General features: G+C 35.3%; 1 protein-coding gene across 5 annotated transcripts in view; it reads left to right on the top strand.

Annotated features, from left to right (window-relative positions):
• The first annotated feature begins 4,572 nt into the window (after nucleotides 1–4,572).
• Nucleotides 4,573–26,661, top strand: part of LOC128989775 (serine/threonine-protein phosphatase 2B catalytic subunit 2-like) — a 141,578-nt gene continuing 119,489 nt past the window's right edge. For all 5 annotated transcript variants that reach the window (XM_054411854.1, XM_054411847.1, XM_054411838.1 and 2 more), the window contains exon 1: nucleotides 4,573–4,755. In XM_054411854.1, coding sequence (XP_054267829.1) covers nucleotides 4,707–4,755 — 49 coding nt within the window. In that variant the 5' untranslated portion in view covers nucleotides 4,573–4,706. The remainder of the gene's footprint in view (nucleotides 4,756–26,661) is intronic.

Raw genomic sequence — 26,661 nt, 5'->3', positions numbered from 1 at the left:
GTAGTGTTTTTCTGTCTTGTCCAATCCCAGCATAAACTGTAATGTTTACCTACAAACAGGTACCCAACTCAACCGTGAAACCGTAAAAACTGTGAAAGAGCAGTGAATTTGGCGGTTTTTTTTTTACTCTAAAAAAAGGTATGAGCAGATTTGATTCCTTAAACCCTCAAAACAATGATATTCAAGCAATTGAGAAACTTAAGGAAAAGTTGCTTCCCCACTACTTTGTGGCTTTCAAGTCAATAAAAATCCCAGAATCTAGTGCGTAAGATCCACATCTTGAAAAATATTCCAAAATTATCAGCCCTATTCGAAAACACAGGAATTGTCGGGTTTTCAAAGTCCCTACCGTACGTTTAAATAATTCAATTAACAGTTGAAATTGGTGCATGAATAAAACTGAATAAACTTACCTGGTTAATTTTTAGCTGCTTGACTAAAGATGAATGGTTCTTTTATATTGTGTTTCTGAGTTGGAAGAAGAGTGAAAAGTGTGTGGCAGAGTGATTATTTTTTATAAATAGCCTAAATAAAACAAACGAGTGATCCCCGATATTGCATTTCCAACCACAAGACACTCACAAGGAATCAACTCTTGACCATATTCATTTTTTGATTAAAGATGGGAACTTTCTAAGAAGGGTGCAACTGTCATGAGCCCATCAGTATCAAGGAAAAATATAGATTTTAACAAATGATTTAATTACTAAAGCTCGCCTCGTGGTCGAAAAAAAATAGTTGAGCACTACAAAAAATATTTGTACCTACTTGTGCAGATTTGACAATTTTACAATATAAAAAACAACCAAAAATATGTACTGTGCAAACTTCTCTATTTTCATCCCACGCTGTAAATAAAACAAGTGATTGGAATTTATTCCATTTGTTTTAATTTCCTGTTTATATTTTGTTGTTATTACTTCACCAACATGGCAACCCATAAGACCCATGTTAGTTGTTTTTTTTTTTAATTAATTTTATATGCTTATTTTTTAACCTATTTCAGTTTATAAAGAGATTCTGCACATCTACAGGCAAATACCTTTCTAACAGTATGCATAGATTTTCTCTGTGATGCACAGGAGCTGAGAAAAAAGGTTTTCAATAAACATGCTTGTCCTATTTAATATACTGTATAGAATTAGCCCCATGTTAAATCTCCATAAGAAAAGTTGAATTTTCATTAATTTTGAACCACTTATTATAAATATTCTCAAAATACAAATAAAACCTGCACATATAGGACCGAACCCTTTTCTCTTGGTACAACCTGCGTGTAAATCGGTTTAGTAGTATGGTCAGGGTGGCTGCCATAAGCTTAAAAATTTGGCCCCATGTTAAATCTCCATAAGAAAATTTTAATTTCTATTTAGACCCATAATTAACATAATAAATACTTTCAAAATACAAATAAAACCTGCACATAAAGGATTGATAACCTTTCTTTTGGTACAAACCCGTTTGTAAATCGGTCCAGTAATATGGTCAGGCTAGTATAGAACATGTAGAAAATACACTGTGCACGAAAATACCCCTGGTAGGAAATATTGTGTGAACACAGTGTATTTTCTACATGTTATATGGCCTACTTACACTTTCCAGGTAAGCTAGCTGTTATCCTCATTTTTCTACAATTCAATACCATTTATATTTTGTTTATGTATGTTAAATGAAGATGTACTTACGTAACTTTTTTCAGTCAGCCTCACAATAATCTAACATTTCTTTTTTCAACTGAAAAGAACCAACAATTAATTCTACTTTGAAATATCTTTTTCCAATCCAAAATTTTACAACCGCACCACCTCACCATAGACCGCATAAACTAATTGCTTAAGTTTACTGGGGAAAGGATCTCCTGATCTCCACACACTGCAACACTGTTGTTTAATGACATGTTGTGGCTTTGGCAACAACTACAATTTGTAGAAAATTATTGTATTAGATTTCTATTCAATAGACATGCCGACCACATCACACCCTATATTACCTAACTAATTAATCAATTTTGAAATATTAGAACACAACAGAAATATCCTCATATCAATCACATATGATCTTGGAATTCAAAATAACATTGCAAATAATTTCAATTTTTGCGTGAAAGGAAGGAAGTCTTGTTTTTGGCTCATCCATAGTGCACATTCCTTGTTACAGGACAACTGTATATAATAATTTGTATTTTGTCTTTAATTTAATTTCATTTCATTTTTATATTCCACGGCAATGCCATTTACAAAATACAATCAGTTAAGATTATTATAAGATTATATAAAAAACATTATATTACAACAAAAACAACATTTCATCAGCAAATGCATAAATAACTTACAAGCAATCAACAATAACAGCTATAAAACTATGACATAACAATAACAATAACAATGCAGAATGACATTGAATAACAGTAACAAGGCATAAGAATATTAATAACGATAACAATGAAATGTATGTCTGAATCGTTTGGCAGGATTTCTGAGTTTTAACTGTATTCTAATGTAAGTGGTGTAGTTCCTCAAGTCTGATGTATATCTGTATTTGGATGTATAGTGTAATTGGGTGTGAATTAATTAATCGTGTAGAATTTTGTGATTAAGGGAGGCTAGACTGTCGCTGTAGAGGTCAACATTAGTTGAGAATTCGTTTCCTAGCCGTTGCTGGAGTCGGATCATCGGACTATTGCCCAGGTAGTTAGTCCTGTACTGCGCCCTGAAGAAAACATCTGCAGACCTGGTACTGCCTGGAACTCGAAATAACAGCTTTTCCAACAGCTGAGGAGAGTCAATTTTACTATTGATCAGTTTTAACAAGAAAGCCAGATCCGCAACATCTCTTCTCTTGGTCAGAGTATGGAGGTTCAGCAGGGACTCAAGTTCTTCAACTGGGACGTCTCTATAGTTGTAGCCACATCTAACTCCCATCATTCTTGCAAATCTTCTCTGAATTCGCTGTAACCGAGAAACGTAGATGTCATGGTAAGGTTTCCAAACCACCGACGCATATTCCAAAATTGGGCGCAGGAGTGTCTTGTAAAGGGTAGTTAGAGTTTTTATTGAAAATCCATTTCTTGATAATCAGACCGAGGATTCCACAAGCTTTCCTGCAGATTTCATCTACGTGGTGCTCAGGCGTAAGGGAAGAATTCCAATAGACTCCGAGGTCTTTAATTACGTGGCACCGGCTCAGGGGAGTACCATCCAACCGATAATCCAAATGTACAATAGTTTCACGTCTTGTAAAGGATATTACATTGCATTTAGATACATTGAGATACATCAAATTCTGCTTGCACCAAGACTCGATGCCAGCGAGAGTTCTCTGCAGAGATTCACCATCACTAACATTTCTGATCATTTTAAATAATTTTATATCATCGGCAAATAACAGGTATTCGGACTCAATTACTTCCCCTATATCATTTATAAAAATGTTAAACAGACAAGGCCCCAAGAGAGATCTCTGGGGAACCCCTGACAAAACTTTCATGGGTAGAGACTCAGCATTTGCAAATCTGACTATCGAGTGTCTATTCCTCAGATAATTGTCAATCCACAATAGAAGTTTGCAAATAATACCATAGGCCTTCAGTTTAGCAATAAGATGATCATGGCTCACTTTATCGAAAGCCTTACTACAGTCGAGAAACAAGGCATCAACTTGGGCTCTATTATCAAAGGATGAATATATGTACTACTCAAAGGTAATTAGATTTGTTACTGTAGACCTTCCCATAGTAAACCTGTGTTGTTCTTTAACTATGAGACTTCCAAGTAGAGGCCTGAGTCTATCTAGGACCAATGTTTCAAAAGTCTTTAAGTCAAAAGATTCAAAAGTCTTTACAGCATGCACCAGTGACGTAGCCAGGGGGGGTCCTGTGGGTCCGGACCCCCCCCCTTCTGGTCTTAAATATAATATTTTTTGTTAAATTAAATGTAGAATTATATAATCGTACTGTATTGACTTTAGGGTTGATTATTTTCAATGCCAAGAGATCTAAAAAAGACCGTTTTAGGGTCTATATTTTTAAACATTTTCCCGGACCCCCCCTTTACCTGGACTCCCCGGTCGGTCGACCCCCCCTATTTTGAAATACTGGCTACGTTACTGATGCACACTGTAGACTATATTATTATATTGTTATTATTACAGAGGTTACAGGTAACTTAAACTGTAAGAAAGGACAAGGTCTTAAGTTTGCCTCAATAAAAAGGATTTTCATTTCATTTAATCTTTATAACTCAAGATTTAGTCCAACTTACGAAAAAATAAATAAGTTTATGTTCTGTAAGTTAGTTCATCAGCTGTCAAAATGTATATTTGCAATTTTCGAAATAAGTTAATTGTATAAAGGTAATTATTACCATTCTGCTGTACTCAACAAAATTGCAAATCAAACTCACTGATTACAGGTTTGCTGCGACAGGGGTGTTGTATTATTGTTAGCAACAATGAAATCACATGGCACATTATTGTAACATCTGTTCGTGAAACCGGCATAAAAAAGTTTTGCACAGTGGCGCTTTAGTTACACAGTTCACCGCAGTAGCCGGAGATCGTTTTCGGTGCGCAAACATATGCGCAGAGAGTGTAAGTTGTGACTAGTGAGTGCGACATTTTGTGGACAGTAGATTTTAGTTTGTGAAGTTTTGGGTTTCTTCGGAGATCCAATGTGTATTGTGTTGTTATAAATACTAAAAAACTTAAAAATGACATCTAACAGTTCGAAACTATCAACAACCGAACGAGTTATTAAAAGTAAGTCGAGAATTTCATTGAAATAAGACTACAGAGTGAGATTGATTTTCCAAGTCGCCATTGCCAGATAGATAGTCTATCGATTAGACCTCTTATTTTCCCAGTTTTTTATCCCTGTGATAAAAATTTATGGTTTTATTACATGCAATGCACTTTTCTTCAGATGTTCATCCAATTACCATACCAGAAACGCTTTTAATCAACAACTAGGTCACCGTATTGCCTGCAACCTTTCCTTTAGTTGTTGGCCTAGATGGGATTGGCTAACCTGTGTGGCCTAGCTAACCTCATCTCAAAACTAAGGGATCATTTGTTATAACTTTTGCTTTTACTTTCTCTCTTGTCTATTTCAACTTCTCTCAAAATAGCCTCTGTTAACTTAAGTTATACAATTTTAAAACAAACCTGACAGTCCTAAAAGAAATTGATTCAAATTAGGGCCTATCTAAGATTTTCAGCCAGACTCAAGATTATTAATCCCTATTAGGCTATTGATTGAGCCCAGGAAACAAAAAATGTCTTCTTGTTAATTTCAGGAAAACTGACCCTTGCTTCTAGGTCAATCCTCTCCTAACAATAAGTTTTTTGCTCAGTGAACTAAATAATTGATTAGGCCTTACTTAACAGCCTATAAAATCTTAATTCAACATAGGGCCTAAGTCACCGATAGGCCTAAGTTAACTAAAGTTACCGTACCGGTAGGCCTACTTAGATTTTTTCAGGCAGATAAGCCTATCACCAAAAAGACAAGTAGGCTAGCAAAAGTGTAAAATACTTAATAAGTTAGGCTAACTTAAGTTAGGATAAGTTAAGTTAATTTAGAATTTATGAGGGAATCAATAAATGAACCTTAACTTTTTTAAGTTAAGTCCCATTGCTTGTTAAGTTGGTACGGTAAGTTACTTTCCTGTTAGGGGGAACATTCATTATTATCGATGATTTTTCTATCTCGATTTAACTTAACTAACTTAACTTATTTGATATTTCGATATCGGTCCGTTAATTAAGTTAAATAATTCATTAACTTAAGTACCACTAAGTTAGGTACTTTTTTATCAATTCCATTTCCTTACCAGAATGTTTTCATAATCAGCAAGTTTGGTTGGTTAGGTTGGTTCAAGTTAGTTTTTATAATAAATATATTCATGGACTGTTTTTAAGGTGCGGAAACCACTGCAAATTATACAAAAATATGTACGAGACTTCTTTCTCAAGGCGCGGAGCAAATACTTATATTTTCACGGTTGTGAATTTAATCAGAGGCTACATCATATTATAAATATAAATACCTAAGAGTGTACGGGCTGGAATTTTACCCCCGGACTTTTACCTCCTTCATGAGGTCACCTCAAAATGTACAGCTCGGATTTTTACCCCCTGGCCATATAAATTAGTGAGAATGGTTACCGTTTAATTCTCTTCATTCAGTTTTAATTTAATAAGTTAGTAAACACTTTATAATTTTAGTAGCCTGGATCTTAATTTATTTATAACATCAACTACACAGGTTTTTAATTTTAATTTTGAGATTCGAGTGTATCAGGATTCGATCATTGAAGCCATCATTGTTGGTTAATATGATCAAAATTAAACAGCGAATTCTGTTTGAAACCGGTAGGCTACTTAGCCTAGTTGAGATAGGCCTAACAACATAAATAAATAATGATAGGCTAATTAATAATAAGATGTTTACAATTTAATGAAAATAAGAAATACGAAAATCAATAATTCATTCTTAATGATTTCTATCCGGCCAGGGGATAAAAATTCGGGGGGTAAAAATCCGAGCTGTAGCCTATATCTACAGTTGTCTAAACGCTAGTGATATGGACAGGGGGTAAAATTCCGGTTTTTATTGCTAATCTAATTAAGTTAATTATGCTCTGTCTATTTTCATTAGACTTCCAAATCCGCGGGGTTAAAATTCCGCCCGAGAACAAACTTTTGAGCGCTCAGGTTACTACGTCATAGTGACGTAACCTTTGCCCAGGGGGATAAAATTCCGGCGACCCCTTTGAAGAGGTTAGATTAAGTAGGCCATATGCAATAGTTCTCTATTACCGTACATATATAGCCATATTTTCGTTTGATGGTAAATTCAAAAGCAACATTTTATTTTTAAAATTATTAAGTTGTTTGTTTGTACTTAACTGTAATAGCCTATTTATAATTAATTGTAGCTGTCAGCTGATATGTTTGAATTTGTTAATTAACGAGATATCGTATGGAAAATATTAGGCTAAATATCAAGATATAAAAAAATCATCGATAATAATGAATGCCCTTTACAGGAAAGTAGGTCTACCCTTAAGTTGTTCGTTAAGTTAGCGTACACTCTCTTTTTCACTTACCTTAATTTAATCGTGGTAACTTAATTGTGAAAATAGATGATTTGGTCAACTCGTAAGAATTCCACAATTAGGATTCAACATGTTCAAAAGGTGACAAGTTCCTGGATAAATAACAATTCTTATTAATGTACTGGTAGGGCCTATATTAAACTTAACCCTCCGAGTGTTAAGCGTCGCGTAATCCACGCACAACACACCCGCCGTGGTGTTATGCGTCGTTTAAGCGACACACAAACATCTTTTATGGCAAAGGCTCTGAGACTGACTGAATCAGATTGAACTGGATCGAGATTGGTATCGTTGTTTTCGGCAGATTCTAAGCCTTCTCCTGATGTCTGTTTCTAGACGCTTTTCATTTTAGTTCCGAAAATATTGTAGCAGACGGATGACGTGCGTAGGCCTATTTGTAAACAACTTGGTTAACCTCGCACCAATGACTGGTGTGTTTTATTACGTTTATCATTGTTTTAGTGTTAAAAATCAAAAGTAGTGATATACGTGGTGCATTAAGAAGATTTAAGTGATTTTGAAGGGCTGGTTGATGCTCCTGAAGAGGTATGTAGTGATATTGATGTAAATGATACGCCAGATTCCTAGCTATGGTTTGGCTACCTATGCATTCTTATCTAACGCTAAATGTACAGAATCTGTTTTTCACCCATACTTATTTATTTGCAAACCTACTTCCTTATATTGTTATATTTTTGGAATCCTCATAAAATTTAGAACAAAGTGGCTGTTTTGAAATATTTGTAGACCTAAGTTAAAATTATTATAAATTTATTGAGCGCAAACATAAATTATTTTTCATTTATTTTATAATTTTTGAGAAATGTTAACCCCACAAAAATTTTTGAAAATTTTTTTTGTAATGTTTTATATATTACATTAAAGCCCATAGTTTTCCAAACAAAATGATATATAAAACAGTAGGCCTACTTTAGAGTGTTTTTAAGTTTCTAAGATACATTTTAATAAAACCCTGCGATTGCGCTTAAATGGGCGGACATTAATACCATTACTATGGACACTTGGAGGGTTAAGGTTTCTTTGTAGGCCTATCTTAGTACGGTTTCAGGTGCTTGATCTTATTCTTATCGTAAGCGTATATGTTAAGTTAAAATAGGCTAAGTTATCGGTGCTACCGTAGCTTTATTTCCGTTTTATACAACCATATGACACATGTATAGAAAAAACCAAAATTAGTAAGACTAAGGATAAAATGGTAACAATTAACTTTAGGCTTAAGAGTAACCTATCTTATGCCCATCAAACAATAACTTAAACTCTTGGAAATAAAAACAGGCCTATTAAATGTATGCCTAACAACAAATACAGAGGGTAGGTTCTAAAATTGAAATACCTTAAATAATAAGGTAATAAAATATTTTAATTAGGTTGCAATTTTGTCTAAAAGGTAGGCAACTTAGCTTATTAAAAATTTATTCTCATGAACTGTTTTGTCTGACTCTTGTTTATCTGAGGTTAAACATTCAACTGAAGGATCAGCTGTTAGATCAATTATCAATTTTTTAAGATGGGGACGCCACTATGTGCGTATTTTAACCCAAATATGAGTGAAGGATGAGTGTAGGATGAGTGGCGCGATCTTGTAGTCTTGTTAGTGACAAAGGCCGACATATTCCTTAGAAACAGCTGTTAATTAATAGCCCATACAGCTAATGGCAATTAAGGGACCTACAGTTTATTGTGGAATCCGAACTACATTTTTCCTCGTAATTAACAAATTGGTCTAATTATTAGGATAGTACTGCAGATAGTCGTAGTACTCACTAGTGCGGACGTAAATCCACACCAGGGAGCATCGCATCCACAGTGCATCCCTATAAATATCCACAATTCGTGACCTCCTAGTAGCTGAGGACGATTTCAAATGTATAACCTTGATAAGAAGACTCTTATGGGGATGATCATATATTACTTGCTATCAAGGTAGACTCCTTAATTAAAGGTTTGCAACTGCAAAAAAATGTTTATTTTATGTTTTTACTACCTACATGTAACTAGATGCATTTAAGAGAATCAAGGGTATTTCGAAATGAGACTTGCTATCAAGGGCCACTTGAGAAGAAGACCCGCAATAAGGGGCAGTAAGGGGGGGTAGGGCAACACTCGATCATTGAAAGTGACAAACTCTAAAAATAATTGAATCGCAAGAGGGCAAAGCCTTTGAGGGCTAAAAATGAAATAAAACAACCAAGAATAAATTGTACTGACATAAAAAAAAAACATTTTAACCACAGTTCCAGTGTTACGACATTGGTGTTGGAAATGCATTCTGTCATATATGGAATAGAAAGCCTAATCTATCAGTCCAAATTTTCAAACACCCTTTCCAGCAGTCAATAATTTGACAAATGTTGACTTCCAAGTCATTTAGAGTCTGTGCCTTGTCAATGTAGATTTGAGGCTTGACATATCCTCGGACAAAAAGTGTTCTGTCGGCATGATATCACACGACCGTGGAGGCCAGGTAACATAATATCTATTTGAGATGATGCATTCACGAAACATTTCTCTCAAGAGACCAATTGTGTCGTGTGTGGATGTCACGCCGTCTTGTTGGATGGAACCACATATTTTCTTAATCCATTACGATTTTGTTTAGCTGTAAAAAGTCCTTTACCATTGCCTATAGCGTTAAGACCGTTTCCCATAACAGTCTACTGGCCAGCATCATCTTAAAAAAAGGCCAATAACACCCAAATGGCACACTAAACGGTAAACGATAGTCAACAAATGTAGTTTCAATTCTTGCACTAGCTGAATCTTGTAAGGATAGATCCAGATCCTTTTGTAAAATGTTCTATAGAGTTAACTGGATAGCTTGCTAATTGCTGTCATTGACGAATCGACACATTTGAATCTTCTTTAACTTACTGTGCCGTCTCTGTGGATGCTTATTGTCAACTTGTGTGGGTAGCACGGAACCGATTTCTCAAAGATCGAAAAGGCTAGCATACCTAACTCTGATGGTTGATTATGTGGTCTGTAGATCGGACGAAGTGCACAATAAGTTGCCCAAACTGAATCACGGGTTTTAAAATTAATTTGCTCAGTTCGCAATTCTCTCTCAATTTGATATACTCACCCACTTAAAGGTCTATTCACACACAGTTACTGCACGTTGCAGTCTAGTCACTTCAGGCATGTCACAGTTATCAAAAATATTCTTTAATGGATTTTCTAATTGCGCTATCTACACTCACCTGTTGCAGTTCCGTCAGTCGCTCTCCCTTCAGTCTATTTCAGATTTCTTTTCGCCAAACATTTTTTTTTCGGACCCCTGACAGACGTGTTTGAGGTTAGAAACTAGTAATTTTATTATTTAAATGATCGATTTCATATTTTAAGTAATGTTTGTAGCAATAAACAAGACGGACGATGAAAATTTGATATAGTATTGTACTTTAATTAAACCTTTTTGACTTTAGCAACACTGTAAATAAAGTGACGGAAGAGTGACTGATACCAAATAACTGTCAGTTTGACTGAGAAATTGCGGATGCAACTGTGACTGGACTGTAACGGAACTGTGACTGAACTGATATGTGTGAATCGACCTTAACCCTGATTTTTGATTATGTGGTCCATAGACCGGACAAAGTGCACAATAAGTTGCCCGAACTGAATTACGGGTTCCAAAATTATTTCAATTCACAAATGTTCCTCTTTTGTAAGTCTATCTATGGTTAGCCTACTGGAAACAGAATAAGCACCATACAATACAAATGGTGAAATGACATAGGATTTAAACAAAAATCAGTGTTTGATTTTTAATTTGATTGTTGTGTTTAGCAATGCCTGACTTAAAAACCACACAACTAAAAAAATTATCATGTAGTTACTGTTTACCTATGTGTAACACTGAGGAGAATCTTAGACCCTTTACTTTGCTGGGGAGGCTTAATATTTACCAAAGATTCAATCACAGTGATAGAATTTGTCAGTTAGGTTATCAGTATGTATTCAGTTAGAGAATTTTTTACCAATGTAATCAAAATGTTTATAACCGGTTTGTTTTTAAGTGATAAAGATAAGACTTCTTATATAATGTTTACTTCATAATCTTTGCTTGTCATGGAATTGTGACGTCCCTGCAGATAACTAGTTTCAAACTTTAACAAACTTTTTAATGTACCGGTACATATTTTGTTTCAATCTAAATGAGCCATTGATAGATTGCACTGTTCTATATTACTGTATTAATTTCTATCGAATAGGCTACACTACGGTAACCCTTTACCAAATCAAACTAATGGAATGACTTATTGTGAGTCATAACTGTTACTATATGACCCATTGACTTGATCAGAATAAAAAATAAGTTAGAAAATATAATTTGTTAGCTCACACAACTATGTTCTTTCTTAATAAAAAATTAGATACAGTTGATCTATATAGATGACAGTATACAGTAGAAAATGGTACCGTACTACTGTTCAGTAATGATTTTCACCGGATACCATCTGAACTATTTTCGGTTATTTAAAACCTCAGTCATATATTTTGTTAACAAATAATCGTCAATTTAACAACATTTACACTAAGTTATCATACTTGTCTGGTAAACACCCATTTCCTGTAGTAGCCTACCTACAGTAATACTATTGTTATATTTGTATCACATTGCCAAAAGTATACTGTATAGCTAAATAAAGAAGTTTAAATTACTTAATTGTGCTTTCAAACAACAGATTGTTTTCGTAACAAAGTTTAGAACATGTAACAAGACCCATACAAAAAAGCCACTGAGTTAAACACTTGGAAAAAGTGTGATCGTTACCAACATGTAATATTAGCAAAAAATTTAATTACTCTGAACACAATAAATATTGGTATGAATGTCTGAGTTTTGTGCGATATTCGTCCCTAAGTAGGCTGGTCACGACTGCCATTGTAGGACCTCTTTTCCGCAAATATTGACTCTTAACAACCACCTCATTTCTTATTCCGCACTGGTCCAATATACATCTCTCTATGGGAATCTATCCCATCTTATTTAGGAAAGCAATTCCCATTGTTGGCTATCTTATTAAAGCTTTAAAATAATTTAAGACCTGTTGGACTAAGTAGTCTTGTAGAATCTTTTGTAGCTTGATCTTAGTCCATGTTAATGATTGGAATATTGCAAATACTGTGACAAATATATTTTGGTCGATGATATAAATGTACACAAATCAAAATTGTTAATGTAGATTTTCTGACACTAGGAGGTATTTTAAACTAATGAAATGACTTATTGTGAGCTATAGCACAATAAGCTTTTTAAACTTAAGGTTAGCAACGTTCAAAATAAGGTAGAAAGTGGAATTTTAGACACTAGGGCATTCCGTGACTGGCTCACATATAACTATGTTATTTTTTTTATGAAAAATTGGCAACAGCTGTTACATATAGATGGGATGGTTGTATACTTCAGTATCGCGTAGTCAATGTTAGTTGTCTCTAGTTTACTATGTACAGTTAGATTTGATAATTAGATTAATTATTTAATGAGATACATCTGTTTGGTGATTAACACCTGTGTGTACAGTTGTGATACAATAGAACAACATTATGTCACCGATCAAAACTTAACTTCACTACAACTTTACAATCGCTGTTAGAAAAGCGTGTTCTTATGTGAGTTGTGGCTGGATTTTACCTAAAAAAATATTGGAGGTACCACTCCTTGTTATGTTTTTTGAACATTTTTTATGACTTACTGTTGTATTAAGTCTGTTCTTTTTATCATGTGTTTAAATATGTTTGTTGTCAGATGTTTTTGTAAACATTGGTTTAGTTTGGAAATAGAGTTTGTTCAAGCAAGATGTGTGAATAATATTCTTGTATAAGAAATAGAACATGGTGGCAGCTTAGTGGATTTTTTATCGAACAAAGTCTAAAACCACGCATGATGTCAAGTAAGGGCAGAAAAAAACGAAATACTCGTAGGCAAAGGTATGAGGACAATGAGGAGGATGCCCAAAGTGAATTCAACTACATGTCAGAAAGGGATTCTAGAAAGACTGAAGGTGAGTCACTAGGTTTTGCATTGGGACAGACAAACCGAGAAAATAATGCAGTAATGTGTACTCCTACTCCTATGATAAATCTGACGTTACCAACTCCAGAAACCTTCTCTTTTACTCCCAATGAGTGGCATTCCTGGAGGAATCGCTTTCAAAGGTACAGACGGGGGTGCGGTCTAGATAGCACTTCCGACGCTCGGCAAATCGATGTACTTTTGTTTACAATGGGTAGTAGGAGTGAAGATATTTTCGATTCGTTTTCACCAAAACCGAATACTTATGACGAGGCTCTTCGGGCCTTTGATGCATACTTTGTGCCAAGACGAAATATCATTTATGAGAGAACAAAATTTCTGAGACACAAGCAAGGGAGTGATCCATCTGAAAAATTCATAACAGATTTGCATGGTCTTGCAAAAACGTGTGCATGGGGTGAACTGAACGATGAGATGGTGCTTCTGGTCCTCATTATTGGTATGAAAGATGAGGCTCTAAGTGATAGACTCCAGCTGGACTCTCAATTGACTCTGGAGAAGGCGATTAATACCTTGCGCCAACACGAGGAGCTAGAACGCCAAAAACGTGAGCTCGCCAATACTAATGTTTTTATGGTGAATAAAACGTCAATACAAGTCGCCCAAGTCGGTAAAACAAATCTGTCTGAAAGAGCTGGTGAACAGAAATTCACCGAGGATGCTATGAGAAAAAAGTGCAGGAAATGTGGTTATAACTGGCACGGATCACTGGCCGAATGCCCTGCTAGGAAAGCCAAATGTGACAAAAGTTCCGAGATTGGACATTTTTTTCGATGTTGTCCCTCCCGCGAAAAGTGGATGAGAAAAAACAAAAACGTTGTTAAGGAAATCGAACAGCAAGATTCAGACAGTGGTTATCAACAGGTTCCTGAGATTTTCATAGGGAATATAGACAGCAGTGACAAAGCCTGGGTCCAGGAGGTAAAAGCAAGCTGTGGAAACCAAGATTTAGGTCTTATAAAATTTAAACTTGACACAGCAGCTGATGTAACCATGATTCCAGTAGGAGTTCTTGGTGATTTTATTAAGACTCTGCCTCTAGGAAAGTGCAAATCCCCTGTGTTTAGCGCAAAGAAGAAAGAACGAATCAATATTTTGGGAACTTTAAGGCTAAAGCTTGAACATAAGGGTGTATCAGTTTATGATCTTGCGTATATTTCTGAGGAGATCACTGTTCCACTTCTTAGCAGACGTTCCTGTGAAGAGCTGAACCTGGTGAGGAGAATTTTTTCTGTAGATTCACATGATATTGACTGGGCTACTAAGTATCCTAATTTATTTCAAGGGTTGGGAAATATGAAAGGAGAGTACAAGATTGAAATGAAGGAGAATGCAGTTCCTTACGCTATATCCACCCCCAGGGTTGTACCAATACCTTTAAAAACCAAGGTGAAAGAACAGTTAGACGATATTCTTGAGAAAGGAGTGATTGTTCCAGTTGAACACGCGACTGATTGGTGCGCACCAATGGTAGTTTGCGCAAAAAAGGGAGGTGGGGTTAGGATCTGCGTAGACCTATCCAAACTCAACAACAGTGTGAAACGTCGGTTTTATCCTATCCCAAAGATCGAACTTTCATTGGCCGAGATCGCGGGAGCCAAGTACTTCAGCAAGATCGATGCGAATTCCGGGTTCTGGCAACTGAACCTTGCAGAGGAGTCACAAGATTACACAACATTTATCACCCCTTTTGGGAGGTATAAATTCCGTAAGTTACCTTTTGGAATTACGTCCGCTCCTGAAGAGTTTCAGCGCCGCATGTCAAAAGCTTTAGAAGGGGCAAAGAACTGTTTAGTGCACATTGACGACTGTCTGATATGGGGAAGAACGAAAGAAGAACACGACGAGTGTCTTAGGGCCGTTCTAGAGAGAGTGCAAGCTAATGGAATCACCTTGAATAAGCAGAAGTCGGAGTTCTGCAAGAAGACTGTGACATTTCTGGGGTTTGTGCTGTCTAAGGACGGAATCAAGCCTGATCCAAGCAAGGTACAAGCGATTGTGGACTTACCAGCTCCAAGAAACGTTAATGAAGTACAAAGATTCATGGGCATGATCACTTTTCTGGCAAAATTTATTCCGAACCGCAGTGAGATTTTGGAGCCAATTACGAGCTTGTTAAAGACTAAAAACGATTTCTTTTGGGGACCAGCTCAAGAAAACGCTTTTGTCACAGTAAAACAGATTTTATCATCAGAGCCATGTTTGACTGTTTACGATCCGCAAAAACCCTCGATTCTTTCTTGCGATGCTTCAAAAAAAGGTCTTGGAGCGGTTTTACTTCAAGTTGAAGGAGAAAACAAGAAACCTGTGGCATATATATCTCGGACTCTAACGCCTGCTGAAGAAAACTACAGTAACATTGAGAGAGAAGCGCTTGCGTGCACATGGGCAAGTGACCGTTTGAAATGTTTCCTGATGGGTAAAATGTACACAATTGAGACCGACCACAAACCGCTTGTCTCAATTTTCAAAACACAAAATTTGGACGAGCTCTCACCGAGGCTACAGCGGTTCCGAATGCGTATAATGAGATACGATTATCGCATGACCTGGACCCCAGGAAAAGACCTTGCCATAGCAGATCTACTATCAAGAAGTCCTATTCCGGCTGACGAAGATGGCGAATTGACCGAAGAAGTGGAAGCCTTCGTCCACGAAATCAGTCTGATTAGTATAAACACTACAGATGAAAATGTGACAAAGGTACTTCACTCACAAATGAGAGATCCAATCTGTGCACAACTTAAGTTACAAATTTTAGACGAATGGCCTGTAAAATCAAGTTTACCTAATGAGATTCAAGAGTACTTTAATGTGAAAGACGAGTTAAGTTGTATTGATGGGCTATTGCTTCGAGGAACTCGGATGATAATACCTCAAGAACTACGAGCGGAAATGCTCGAGAGGCTTCACAGTGGACACTTGGGAATCACAAAAACAAGGAAACGTGCTTTGGGAACCATGTGGTGGCCTGGAATTTCTCAAGAAATAGAAAGGAAAATCAAATCGTGTCCAGTGTGTATTCAGAACTCAACTAATCACAGTGAACCATTGATTCCGAGAACTGTCACGTATTACCCGTGGCAAAATGTGTCTGTTGACTTGTTCAAACACGAAGACAAGTGGTATATGGTTATCGTGGATCACTACTCAAGATACTTTGAAGTCGAGGAAATGCATCGAATGAGGGCTTCAGATGTGATTCGGGTTTGCAAAACCACATTTTCACGTTTTGGAATTCCTCAACGTGTTTATTCAGATAGTGGGACACAATTTCACCATATTGACTCAAGTGAATTTAAATTGTTTGCAAAGGAGTGGGGGTTCTCCACATTCAGAAGTAGTCCCCACCACCATCAGGGAAATGGGGCAGCTGAAGCAGCTGTGAAAGTAGCAAAAGGGCTAATGAAGAAAAACAAGGATAAATTTGAACTTGCCCTACTTTCTTACCGGACCTCACCTCTTGAAACCGGCTTTTCCCCATCTGAACTTATGTTTGGAAGGAAATTAAGAGACAATCTTCCATCTACTTTGGTTGGAAATCCTGTGGAAAATAAGAATTTTCTTGAGAGGGAGAATAAGTACCAGAATAAGTACAAGATACAATTTGATAAACGACATGGAGCGAGTGGTTTAAGTGAATTAGAAGTTGGAAGCATGGTATGGATCACAGATCTACGTCGACACGGTAAGGTAGTCAGGAGATTGAACGAACCACGTTCCTACCTTGTGGAAACTGACAAGAGAACCATTCGCCGAAACAGGAAGTTCTTAGTTCCTGCACCGTACTACGGAGGAGATGGAATTCTTTCAAACTGTTCATCCATGGTCCTTAATCGTCCATGCAACTCACGTGACCGTCCAGGAGCTGGCACAGTAACCCATTACGGAAGGTCCATTAAGAAACCGAGGCGGTACTGAGGTTCATAAAGATGTGGACATCTTGAAGCGGGATGTTGTATTAAGTCTGTTCTTTTTATCATGTGTTTAAATATGTTTGTTGTCAGATGTTTTTGTAAACATTGGTTTAGTTTGGAAATAGAGTTTGTTCAAGCAAGATGTGTGAATAATATTCTTGTATAAGAAATAGAACACTTACATATTGTGAAAGCATCACATGCCAAGTTGTTCTTCAAGTTTTGAACTTATAACTTATTTATAAACATATTTTTGGACAAATTAGTACAATGCAAGTACAGTAGTATGGTCATTTTTAGTAAATACCCACACTGTAGCAAACCTGCAGACTGAGTGAATTTATATATTTACCTGGTTGGATTTTTACTGAAATATTCTGTTAAAATTGTCAAATTTACTGCCTTTTTAAAAAACATTAAATTACCTTCTCTTTAGCAGCAAACCTAAATACCGGTACTCATTAAAATTTACGTTGTTTACAATTATGCCTGTTTTCATTGAAACGTAATAGCATTGACTATTGCATGTACAGAAGAAGACATCCCATCTATTATGTTTATGGATCAGCTGTCGCCAATTTTTTACTAAAAAGAATGTGGTTGTATGAGCCAGTCACAGAGTGCTCTAGTGTCTAACTAAAGTTCTATTTTCTACCTTATTTTTTGTTACTGAGATAGTTGATGGGTCATAACAGTGACTCCTAATAAGTTGTTCCATCAGTTTGACTTAGTAAAAACCATCGTCTATTCAACAGAAATCAGTACTTTAAATCAGCGTAATCTGTAGGTGGCTCACATCAACTAAGACAAATTTGATTTAAAAACCTGGCTACAACTTTAACATGGGGATAGAATGACTAGTTGTATCAATAGTCAAAGGTAATAGCTTCTGCTTAGTATGACAATGAGCTAACAAAATTGATACAAATATATCCATAAACAAACAAACAACCTATTATTCAATATTTGTGTTTTTGCTGTAGGTAAAATATTGAAATTCAATGTTTGTAGAGGACAATATTACTTTTGTTTTACCTATTTGTAAAAAAAGCTAGACTCAGACATTTTTTGTTAGAAAAGTTAGAAAAGTTTAACATTATTATGAAAGTCTAATCTAGTATCCATATCGCATTTGAAATTCAAATTTAGTTTTAAAATTCTGAATTTAAAAGAGAAGTTTTGCTGTGGTTTAAGATTTGCCATGCATGTAGCCTAGTGGTTTTATTGTTGAAATAAACTTGAAAAATTTAAATTGAATACCGGTAGTTTTTTATGGACAGTTTTCATGAGAACAATGGGATCAGATGCTGAAGGTTTTTGTCCTTTATAAACTCCCCTTTTGATTTCCAAGGGGCATTGTTGATTTCACGGCAAAATCTGATGTCACAAAAAAGCTTAGTGGAGTAAGTGAATAGGGATTTTTTCTTAATCTTTTACCTGGTGACCTTTGACAATCAGTGAAGCTTGGTCTGAATCAATAAAAAAGCTCGGCAAGCGTCAAAACATTCAGTTTAGTATGGTGATTGAGCTGGAGAATATTTGTTTTTAAAGACCAATTTGTTTGAAAATGGTAAATAGTCTTGGACAAAGTCTGATACATCTTAATTCAATTCAGGTACATATCTGATAGATGATAGGTGATATATGTTATGAATATGAATAGACATTGACATTGGTACAAGATTGTGATTTTATGATGGTTCTGTCATTTTCAAAAGTGTTTTGGCGGTCTTGTGCTAAAACTTTTTTAACCCACTAGAAATAAATTCACACACTTTTAACAGAAGTCTCCAACCAGGAACGTCAAGTTTTTTTAGGTATCTGTTACTTGGTTTGGTACAAAAACTTTTTGTTGTGCAGCTACAGATGACTGTAAATAACTTATGCGGTTAAATCAGTTTGAGTAAAGTTAAAATGTAAACTTGGTCAAAGAAAACTATAACTATGAACAAATTACTATGACTTAAGTATTTATTAAAACTATAAATAGGCCTATCAACAAATAAAAATATATTGAGAAATACTTCTTGTCAGGTGTGGTGATATTCTAAGTACTGTACAAAATGTCAGCTGACATTCTTAATGTTTTAGTCAGATTTGTTTATTTATTCTGTTTAATTCTTGTATTCAGTTTTGCTTAATAAAACCTAAGTTTTATTCTCTAAAGGTTTATTACAATTTATTAAGCAAATATTATCATAATTAGTCTGAGAATCAGTATCTATAGGCTTCCTATAAACCATTCTATTCAATCACTTAATACTAGAGAAAGAAATGGATAAACTGTTAAGACCAGAAAGATTTGAATGTCTACCTGATACAACCAAAGCAGCATTTGAATTCAAACATTGGTTGAGGACTTTTGAAAATTTTGTATCCTCTGTTGATAAAGTAAGTGACGAAGAAAAGTTAAAACTACTCATAAATTACATTAGTCACAACGTATATGAATTTATTTCAGAAGCAAAGACCTATGAAGATGCTGTGAAGGTTTTACAGACCCTCTATGTGAAACCTCAAAATGAAGTTTATTCAAGGCATATATTAGCAATTTGCAAGCAACAACCCGGGGAGTCTGTAGATCAATTCTTACAAAAACTGAAACTTTTGAGTAAAGATTGTAATTTTCGTAATGTTAATGCAGAAGAAAGTAAAAACGATTACGTTAGAGACTCATTCATCACTGGGCTATTATCTCCTCAAATACGTCAAAGACTACTAGAGAACAATACTCTCAAATTAGAGGATGCCGTTGCTCAAGCAAGAGCTCTAGAATCAGCTCAGAAACACTCAGAAATCTACCAACAAACTCATCAAAATCAATTCTTGAACAGTACTGTAAATCAAGAGATGAATCAAGAGGAATGTTATAAGGAATCATCACTGGCTGCCTCAGGGACAATAAAATGCTTCTTCTGTGGGAAAGCCAAACATCCTCGAAATGTCTGTCCAGCCAGGGATGCTGATTGTCGAAACTGTGGGATAAAAGGTCATTTCTCAATTGTTTGTCGTCGTAAAAAATCAGGTAAATCTTCTAATCTTTCAGCCATGGAGAAAAGTCATGAGCCGGGACTGCTGGCTGCCGCTCCTCGATGTTTATCAAAGTCTGTAGTTACAGTTAAGATTAACAATGTTGTCGCTGATGCTCTCATAGATACTTGTAGCTCTGAAACATTCATAAATAAAACATTCGTTGACAAAACAAAGTTTTTAGTTGTTCCTGGAGGAGGCCAGATTTCTATGGCATCTGTAGACTTACAATCCCGTATCTGTGGGCACTGCTTCGTTGATATTGAGCTTTTAGGGCATCAACATATAAAAACTAAGGTTTCAGTTTTGCCTAATCTCTGTGCAGACATGATAATTGGGCATGATATTCTCTCTAAGTATACAAATCTATGCATATCATTTGGCGGTTCTAAGCCAGCACTAACTTTGGGCCCTTGCAGTTTGCCTACAGCTATTGTTGAACCTCCTGAACTATTTGCTAATCTTTCACCAGATTGTCACCCAATAAAAATAAAATCTCGAAGGTTCTCCCTTGATGAAACAAGATTTATTGAAAATGAAATAGGTAAATTGTTGTCTGAAGGAATAATTGAAGAGAGCAATTCTCCTTGGAGGGCTCAAGTCCTGGTTACCAAAAATGAGAATCACAAAAGACGGTTAGTCATTGATTACTCTCAAACTATTAACCGTTTCACTAACCTTGATGCTTATCCTTTACCAAATATTGAAGATCTTGTTTCAAAAATTTCTAAGTACAGTAGAACTCCGATTATCCGAATCAATAGGGACCAGACCCCATTCGGATAATCAAAAATTTGTATAATCGGAGTTTTACCGGAATTCCGGGAATTTTAAAGAAAAATCCTCATTTTCGATACTAAGTGAACTTTTAATTAATGATAATTTAAATCAGAACATTTTTACAGTTTACAATGCTCATAGTACAAGTGTTCTATACATGTTATTAAGTCAATAGTGTTCCATCAAAGTCCAAAATTGGCTAAATGTGTTTAATAACAATTCTTTGATATTTTGCAAAACTTATTACTGTAGCTTTACGTTTTTAAAATTGTTGAAATAAGCGATTCGGATAATTGGAGATTCGGTTAATTGGAGTTCGGATAATTGGAGTTCTACTGTATGAGGTATTTAGTACAGTTGACCTCCGAAGCGCTTACCATCAAATCCCTATTTGTGAAAATGAGAAAAAATACACTGGATTCGAAGCAGGTGGAAAACTATATCATTTCAACAGAATACCTTTTGGAGTTACCAATGGAGTTGCTTGTTTCCAGCGTGTAATTAATGGTATAATCAGTAAAGAAAAGTTGGAAGGGGTTTTTGCTTATCTAGATGATTTGACGGTTTGTGGTAAAGATCAAGAAGATCATGATAGAAATCTTGCAAATTTCTTGGCAGCAGCCAACAAGTACGGGCTGACCCTGAATCAAGACAAATGTTCATACTCCCAACGATCAATCAGACTTCTGGGATAGCCTATCTAATTGAAAATAACACTATTAAACCGGATCCTGAAAGACTTGAACCCCTTCTGAACTTACCTGTTCCTAGTAATTTTGATTTATTAAGGCGTGCAGTTGGAATGCTAGCTCACTATTCAAGATGGATCCCTCAATTTTCTGAAAAAGTACACAGATTAGTTAAATGCAAAACATTCCCAATTCCTCCAGAAGTTGTTTCTGACTATGAAAAACTGAAACAAGAGATAGCTCAGTCTGCTATTAATACTATTGATGAATCTATCCCATTCGTAGTAGAAACTGATGCATCACAGAATGCACTTGCAGCGACTCTTAGTCAAATGGGTCGTCCAGTTGCTTTTTTTTCACGATCGTTATCAGACAGTGAAAAGAGACACTCGATAATAGAAAAGGAAGCAGCAGCTATTGTCGAGGCAGTCAGGAAATGGAGACATTTCTTAGTTGGACGGCATTTCAAGATTGTGACAGATCAAAGGTCGGTGTCATTTATTTTTGATCAAAAACACAGTAGCAAAATAAAGAATGAGAAACTTCAACGATGGAGGCTAGAACTGTCTTGTTTTAGTTTTGACACTGTCTACAGGCCTGGTATTCAAAATACAGTCGCTGATGCCTTCACTCGACTCTGCAGTTCGATGCCAAATCAAAGTTTATTTGACTTACATAAGTCACTATGTCATCCAGGCGTTACTCGAATGGTGCACTGGGTCCGAACCCACAATCTTCCTTACTCAGTCGAAGATGTTCGAAAAATGACTGCAGGCTGTCCACTATGTGCAGAGATCAAACCAAAATTCCTGAAAACTTCTAGTGGACATCTCATCAAAGCTATGGCCCCATTTGAGAGGCTTAATATGGATTTTAAAGGGCCAATCCCTTCAGTAACAAATAACACCTAGATATTCTAACTATAGTTGACGAATATTCACGTTATCCTTTTGCACTCCCCTGTCCTGATATGAGCTCAAGAACTATTATCAAACAACTTCACAAAGTCTTCAGTATTTTTGGTACACCATCATATATACACACAGACCAGGGCAGCGGTTTTATGTCGGTAGAACTAAAATCATTTTTACATAATTTGGGAATAGCTACAAGTCGTGCAAGTCCATATAACCCACGTGGAAATGGGCAAGTTGAACGATTCAACGGAGTAATATGGAATACTGTTCAGCTAGCATTGAAATTGAGAGGGATGAAAATAACTCAGTGGGAAAGTGTTTTAGATGAAGCCCTTCATTGCATCAGATCTCTCTTATGCACGGCTACGAATTGTACACCGCACGAAAGAATGTTTAAACATCAAAGAAGATCTAGCAATGGAGAAACTATCCCTACTTGGTTGACTATTCCAGGAAAAGTTCTTATGAAGAAGCACGTAAGAGGCAGTAAGTTTGACCCACTGGTCGAAGAGGTTGAAGTAATTGAGACAAACCCAAAATATTCTTTAGTCCGCAATAAAGAAGGAAGAGAATCAATTGTGTCCTTAAGATATCTAGCACCAAGAGGAAATGTAATGCAAAATCCAACAAATCTTACTTATGAAAACGAAGACGGTGATGAACAGTTGGAACAGAACACTACCTCGTCAAAATCGCTCCTTCTGGAACAGAACACTACTTCGTCACAACCGCTCCTTCAAAACTATACAGATTTATGTTTACCACCAGCAACGTCAGATGGTGTTCCTGAAAATGATGAACATCAAACCAGCAGCACTCCTTGCAATCAACCTCATCCACCACGTCGGTCAACCAGACCAAAGGTGTTACCTAAGAAATTCGATGTGTATAAAATTTACTAGAGCGGAAGAATGTGGTGATATTCTAAGTACTGTACAAAATGTCAGCTGACATTCTTAATGTTTTAGTCAGATTTGTTTATTTATTCTGTTTAATTCTTGTATTCAGTTTTGCTTAATAAAACCTAAGTTTTATTCTCTAAAGGTTTATTACAATAGGCCTATCAACAAATAAAAATATATTGAGAAATACTTCTTGTCAGGTTAGAATTATTTTGTATAATTGGCACTATAAATTGATATTATTATAAGCAATATGAATAAATAGAAAAGCAAAGTAGAAACACAGAAAAAGCATCTAATTTGTTATTCGCTGAAATGCACACAGTTTTTAAACTAAAAAAAAAAAACATCATAGGCCTACAAAAAACTTTTTCATATTATTGGACTTAAAACTTTATAAGACTTATACTTTAGGCCTAGGTACCTTTTCCCTTTAATGTGGTATAGGCCTAATCTTGAAGCAATTCATTCTGTATTCTTAACATTTTTTACATAGCAGAATTTTTTTCCAAATAGGAGACTTCTGTATTTATATTTTTTTCATGAAAGAGCCACCCTCCCTTGCTTAAACGTGACTGGAATCTTAAATTAAGGCCAATCATTGCATCCTTGCCTCAGTGAAATAAGTTGTCCAAATACAATTAATTATGGGTTGATTAAAGAGGCTCTGAACACTGCAGTCGAAGTGTGATTTTAATCTTGATTATTGGTTTTCTATCCTAATCACGGTATATTACTAATAAGTGTTTTTAAATTATAAAGGAATCATACGACTTAACAACCAATGCAGGTAATTGCCCTACACTACTTAATGCTCGTCATTAAGAATTTTCTCACTTATCAAACTGAAGTATTTTATAGAAAAGATTCACAAATTTATTGATTATCTGGTTGGAAAACTGTGAGATAAAATGTGATCTTTATAACAAAATGTGGGATGAATTCTCACTGTTGAAACAGTGTTTGGAGTTAAAATTTGATTGATTGTGCCCGAATATCACTGATAACGTAGTAAATTAATTTACATATTACCAGGGCATTTCATTAGTAGTTATTTCACAGGTAGCTTTTTTTGGTCCTAAACGTTTTGAAATAACTTTTTTATCATTCGAAAACTGGACCCGGCTATCATCTGATAAGATTTTCATAAATAGATTTAGATTTATAAAATTAAATTTTATTTAAATTTTTAAAAGAAGGCCATCATATCTTACACAAACATCTTTTACTCGTCTTCTCCTTTTAATACTATGCAATGTCGTGAGCATTGTACTCGTAATATTTATCTGTTCGTGCTTCGGTTTAGAAGCACCATGGCTTGTTCTCTTAAATTCACCTCTATTAAATGAGCTATTAAATTCACACCGTTGTACAGTTAAAATTCCGTCATAATTATAATGGAGGTAAAGTTTATATATTTTTGTCCTTTTAATTTTTTAATTAGTTTTCCATGACAGGTATTGAGCTAAAATATTTTGCAAACTGTTTTGGACAATTATAATTGGTGAAGGTACAGTTAACATTCCGTCATAATTATAATGGGGGTAAAGTTTATATATTCTTGTCCTTTTAATTTTTGAATTAATTTTCCGTCACAGGTATTGAGCTAAAATATTTTGCAAACTGATTTGGACAATTATAATTGGTGATGAATTAATCGTAAGCTATTGCCTACAGACAGTGAGGTGCCAAAATAAACTTATTGCTGATAAACATTTTAAATTGACGTTTCTAATTAAGTTTTCCGTTAATTTTCATTTTTATTTCTTGTTGCATTAATGTGTTTCCAAAAATAAAAACATAAAATCAACTTTTTAAAGGCAATAGGCCCTAGATACCTGGTTAAAATATCATATAACTAGATCTAAGATAGAATAAACGATTACTATTCGTTTATGAATAAAACTTATTTGCTTTAATCCTAGTTGTGCAAAAGCAGCGATTAGTTTATCCTTTAATTAGTATTAACACGATATAACTGTTCTGATTGGTATTTTATTGTTGCTTGGTATGTATGAGCCGGACTAAATCTGGTTTAATAGGATTTCACGGCTTTTGGCGGAGTCAAAGCTTCCACCCCCTTCATCCCCCTAACACAATCTATCGTAATCTCTAGCTGTAGCAATTGTTTATAGCAACCCACCAAAACCAGTGTACTAAAATATAATAGGAATATTTAGCCCGCCTTTTGGATTCAAATATAAATTTTATTTGTTCATGTTTTTTTTTTGTCATTGTCAATTTTTTAAGGGAGCATGCCAAACCTGGTCTTATTCCTCCCATTGATTCACAATTGTTGTTTAAAAATATTTATTACGAGAGAACCTGTGCAAGAATTGCGCATTTCAATAGAGTTCAAAACGTGTTGCAAGGCAAAATAAAAAATACAGTACCCGTTTACCTTTTAAAGTTGTTATGTTTTTGTATCATTAGGTGAATAAAACTACTACCCAATTTACAAGATCATTTGTTATTTTTTGCTAACATTTCTTATTTGCATAGATCTACACCATAAAGTTATTCAACTTCCTCAATCAGGTTACAATGGTACCTAATTAAAATTAGTCTGTTTGAAATCCATTTTAAATAATAAGCTGATTAGTTTCTTACAAACTATAGTTAATATCATTAAACTGAAGGATAAGTGGTTAAATTACGATCAACTTGGTTGGTCAGCATCACTGAATCTTTAAAAAGCGAATTCAAGAAAAAAAATCTAAATCTGGGGGACGTAGGTAGTGGTAGGCGTTATATAACGTAGGCATAATAGGATAAATAACACACTGAAGGTTCACTTATTAACTTGATATAGCCCTGGAATACCTGTTATTTTTGTAACGTTTTCTGAACCGTTAGAACGAGCTAGTGAAATAAAGCTGACCATCCTGTCGTCCTATTAACTAATAGTAAACACTTGCTAATAGTTGACTGAGAATCATACTATTTTTTGTGACATCGTAGTACGAACAAGTGAAATAACGCTGACCATATAATCCTATTAATTGATTGCGAGCGCTAGGTAATAGTTTACTGAGAGTCATACTATTTTTATAACGTCTTAGTGTAGTACTCAAACAAGTGAAACAACGCAGGAAGGGGGAATAATATGTGACAAAAGTAATAGTGTCATTTCACCTATTGCCAAAAAACTAAGGAGTGTTCCAGACTATTTTTTGAAAAGCAACAGCATTTCCCATCTCTAGACTAAGGCCTAAAAGGAAACTACAGTACCTTTTTAGTTCCCATTCGT

Source organism: Macrosteles quadrilineatus, unplaced genomic scaffold (assembly GCF_028750875.1).
Source record: "Macrosteles quadrilineatus isolate MER2022 unplaced genomic scaffold, UCM_ALF_1.0 Scaffold_1__1_contigs__length_201487025, whole genome shotgun sequence".
NCBI lineage: Eukaryota > Metazoa > Arthropoda > Insecta > Hemiptera > Cicadellidae > Macrosteles > Macrosteles quadrilineatus.
This window is presented reverse-complemented; position numbering and strand designations above follow the sequence as displayed.